The 4,244-nt window shown below is 36.7% G+C and overlaps 1 protein-coding gene across 1 annotated transcript; it reads right to left on the bottom strand.

Moving 5' to 3' along the window:
- Positions 1 to 982: 982 nt before the first annotated feature.
- LOC121810857 (WD repeat-containing protein 43-like) lies at positions 983 to 3,087 on the bottom strand. Its single transcript, XM_042211575.1, has 6 exons — positions 2,915 to 3,087; positions 2,079 to 2,311; positions 1,898 to 1,980; positions 1,589 to 1,700; positions 1,417 to 1,491; positions 983 to 1,337 (listed from the first exon to the last, which is right to left on the bottom strand). Exons 1-6 carry the CDS (start codon positions 2,988 to 2,990, stop codon positions 1,164 to 1,166), a joined length of 753 nt encoding a protein of 250 aa, XP_042067509.1. The 5' UTR covers positions 2,991 to 3,087; the 3' UTR covers positions 983 to 1,163.
- Positions 3,088 to 4,244: the final 1,157 nt, after the last annotated feature.

The following is a 4,244-nucleotide window of genomic DNA, read 5'->3' as shown; positions in this document are numbered from 1 at the left end:
TGAACAATATAATATGCATAGGTGACTTGATCTACCATCTATTGGTGGGGAAAAACATCTTATCAGTAAAGCTATATACTGTATAAAGATAAACCAATAAACTCGATTTACTTATGTAGTGGTGGTTCTATGTCGTCAAGACCAGTAATAACTCTGTTATCATCTTAGTTAGACTCTAGATTATTAATATTAATAGTGTTAGTTATTATCATATAAAAAAACACGTCAAATCATTCTTAGTGATACTGATATCTATGTTCAAGACCCAAAAACCCCCCACACACACTGGCTGTTCTCCAGATTCTTATGAAGTTGAGAACTTGAGATAGTGTAACAATCATAAGCCTAAAAGCCAGCCTAAAGAACCATATCTCCATAAAAAAAACACAGTTCTTAACACACACGCACAATGCATATAACATCGTTGCCAGCGTGGGTTCCAACAAAAACGAGAGCAGCAGCAACTATGCACCAACACAGGGAAAACAGGTAAGTGTTATTCCTAAACAGAGCATGTTTCTACAATGATGGGCAAGACAATGGTCCAAGCTATCAGAAAAGCTGGAAAGTCTCTTGCTAAGGTTGCAGGGGGTCACAAGAACAGAGCAAAAGCTGCTGCTGGCAAAAATTATAATATGATATGTGTTGAGAGTCTGTTTCCAATAGTTTCCATGTGTGTTTCTTCACATAATTGAAGTGCTTTTACTGTCTATGTTAGAAGAATTTGATCTACTGTTTATTCTGATATTGAGTCATTCTACTGTAAATGTAGGCATATGGCATATTTCCTTGCAGACTTGCAGTAGGTTCAGACGTGGAAAACATGTAGATGTTCGCTCGTGAGGGTACTATAATTTCTAACATATGTGGGATGGAAAGCTAAGAACAGCATGCGTGTTAAGGTCAAAAGGATGTGCAGAAATTCATAGCATTGAGGGAGGCAAGAAAAAAAAGGAACGTGCATATGCTAATGCGACGCTAATGAGATGAAAGGTTGCTATAAACTAAGAGTATATAAAAACACTCTTATACAATCTCATCACAAAAATGGAACAGCAAGGGATACAATAAAAGAAAAACTCTGTTTTCTACACTTTGTTAACTAAAAGTGATAGAGTTTGCTTATACATACATGTCAGGCAGCAAAACTTTTGATGATAAATTCAGTCACTGATTTCGCCATCCTCTTCGGCATCACTGATATCACTGTAGAGTATAGGCTCTTCACCATCTTCTACGGTGTCAACTTCCACGGAAGAATCATCAGATGCATCATCATCATCTTCATATATAACAGGTGCAATTATATTATTCTCCTCCACTTCATCGTCAACAGACTGCACCGAGAATTTGGTATTCAGTGTATTGTTATCATATACGGAGGAAAATATAAAACATTCTGCAGAATCCACTCACATCTGCGTAAAGCAAGTCCAATGAACTTGATAGTTGAAGAGCAGGGTTGAAGGTTGAGACTCTTGATTCTATTATCTGCATACACATGTGAAAATATAATTCCTTAACCCATATATATGTACCCTAAAATTCCATTTATCTCCCCCTATATAAACACTAGAAATCCTCTTACCTGAAATATAGAGTTTAAAGCAGCCAAGGAAGATTCTTGGGACATTATACTGCTAGAATGCTGAAGAAGTAAACTTCTGAGCCATGGAAGAGCACATGCCAAAACAGCACCCCTGTTTATATGCAAATTAAACAAGAGTTTTGAGGAACAAATAAGACCGTAGTTTATCATATAATAATTCAAAAACAATCAAGGTTTATACAACAAAAAGATGAACTATGAAGTAATTCCATTGAGAACAAAAAATATCGAAGAAATCTTCAGAGGACAATCACACTAATAACTAGTAAGTACGTCTATCTCTCTTACCTTAACTGGATTATCGGCACAAGAGACTTTAAGAACTTGAGGACGTCAGAAGGATTCAACAGTGAAAGTGAGTTTGCAATAACCTGCATACACGTTATCCTACATCAGCTCCAACCATCTACCTTCATACAGAATGTGAGAGTAGAACAACCAATTAAGAAAAGGGAATGCAAAAACTAACTTTGTCATCTTGTCTGGATAAGCAATCTATGAGAAGGGATCGGTCATCAGCATGCAGTGCTTGCTTAACTAAGATAGTAACTGAGGCTGCACTAGGTGGCTTTGCCGGAAGAGAAGAGTCAGTATTTTCAGGGGCATTGTCGTTTCCTTCCAACTTGAGGGTTGCAAGTTTTTCACCCATGGTTGGTTCACTCAAGACTTCCACAACATCAAATCCATCTTTATCTCCAATACCTTAAATCCACAAAGAAACTAGATTGTGCTTCAACCTTCACTAAAGCATACTCCAATCTATCTCAAACTACAATAATCTTGATTCGTCTCCTCAACTAGTATAAAGCATTTGAGCCGAAACAGATAATACAGGGCAACTTCGAATAACTTCATAACAAAAAAACCATATTGAAGTAATTTATAAATGAAAAACAGTATCAACCTGACATATGTCCAGTACCAATACTTCAAAACAATAGACTTTATTATCATTTTTAAATAAACATCTCAAGAATCTAGCATAACTGCATAAGACGGTCACTCTACCTTGATCAATCAGTAACAAAGGGGAAAAACATAATGTAGCAGCTCAGTTTCACTTGCAAACTGCAAACCTCTTTAATATTACTGCGATTTCTTAGTCTAGGCTACAAAACAAGCTACTGATAAAACGCCTAAATTAAATTGAACCTTGCAATTCCAGACAAATTCTGGATATGATATTGAAGCATATCTATGGTAGGTGTGGTATGCAGAAAAATCGAGCAATAATTGGTGATAAACGGTAGAGAGCGGGAAACATCAGTCTGGAATTTGTAATCATTAATCTAATTTAACACTTACTCTTGTGCAACAAGACCTCACTGGTTACTCCGGTCTCTCGGTTTTTCCGTTTCGAAGATTTTTCCTTCTTTCCCATGATGAGGCAGGCGGCGGGGCGGGTTTCGCCGGTAAGTGGGACAGAGAAGAATGGGTAGGCGCCAGTTTCGTTAGGGTTCGAGGGAATATACAAATTTAAGTGTATATTCCTTTATTCAATTTTTTTATTGTTCTTTAGTAATAGTGTTATTTAAAGTTTATATTTATAAATGAATTTAATTATTTCTACTATTTGATATTCAAATTATATCATTTTAAAATATATTTATAGTTATATTGTCATGTATTGTATTTAAATTTGGCAAAGCAAGTACTCCATTATATTGGTTTGCAATATATGCAAAACTAATTTTTAGTGTCGGAACTTTCGAATTAACTAGGAGTTCATTTTAAAATTATTTTACTTCATTTTAAAAAAAATGAACTTTGTATTATTTAACAATGTTCTAAAATGAACTAAAACGAACTAAAAATGAAGGGTTAGACGGTAGAAATTACTTCGACATGGATTGTGACAACGTATATTACTCCCTCCGTCCCACTATAAGTGAGGCATAAACCTTGTTGGGTCGTCTCACTATGAGTAAGACATTTCCTTTCATTACAAAAAAAACAACATTCTATCTTTTTCTTACTTTATCTCTCTCCTACTTTTTCTCTCTACTTTTTTCTCACCCTTACTTTATTATCTATTCTTTTAACTACTACTACTAAACACCACTACCTAAAAATATGTGTCCAAAATAAATGTATCACATGTAATGGGATGCAAAGAATACTATTTTGGTATTCGTTTGATAATCGTGAAAAAATCGCTTAAGTAGTCACACAGGATCAAATGCTATAGCTTGTGGTAGAGTTGCCTGAATTAGCAAACAATTAGTAAAACCATATACTCCCGGACGGGGATCCCCTGCTATGGCCACAGCAGGGGATGTTGTGGTGATCTACACCATAGATTAATTTCATTTACTTGTATTATTTTTTTTAATTTTACAAATGAATGGTTTGGATCACCACAGCATGGTCCTATGGCATTTTGCATAGTAGGGGATCCCAGCTCTATACTCCATCCGTCCCAATAATATCATCTACTATGGGACAGATAGATGCAGTAGTATTACTTGTACAACAACGATACAAAGTGGAATATAAGGGCACCCGCAACACGTTAAGCGGGTGTCCCGCGTTCCGTCACGGAGTGACGAGACGGCGGCGCGACGCGTTGCGGCGCCCCGTCTCGTCCCAAGCCCGTACCGATCCCCTCTCGTGTCCCGTGCCGGCGTGACGAGTG

This window comes from Salvia splendens, chromosome 1 (assembly GCF_004379255.2).
Source record: "Salvia splendens isolate huo1 chromosome 1, SspV2, whole genome shotgun sequence".
NCBI classification, from domain to species: domain Eukaryota; kingdom Viridiplantae; phylum Streptophyta; class Magnoliopsida; order Lamiales; family Lamiaceae; genus Salvia; species Salvia splendens.
Note: the sequence above shows the minus strand (reverse complement) of the source record. Positions and strands in the feature narration are given on the sequence as shown.

Excerpts from the sequence above, each read along its gene's own strand:
- LOC121810857 (XM_042211575.1), bottom strand. The coding sequence starts at position 2,990 with ATGGGAAAGAAGGAAAAATCTTCGAAACGGAAAAACCGAGAGACCGGA. Across the intron at positions 1,701-1,897 it reads GTGCCGATAATCCAGTTAAG|GGGTGCTGTTTTGGCATGTG; the intron begins GTAAGAGAGATA and ends GCATATAAACAG. Across the intron at positions 1,492-1,588 it reads CTTTAAACTCTATATTTCAG|ATAATAGAATCAAGAGTCTC; the intron begins GTAAGAGGATTT and ends ATGTGTATGCAG.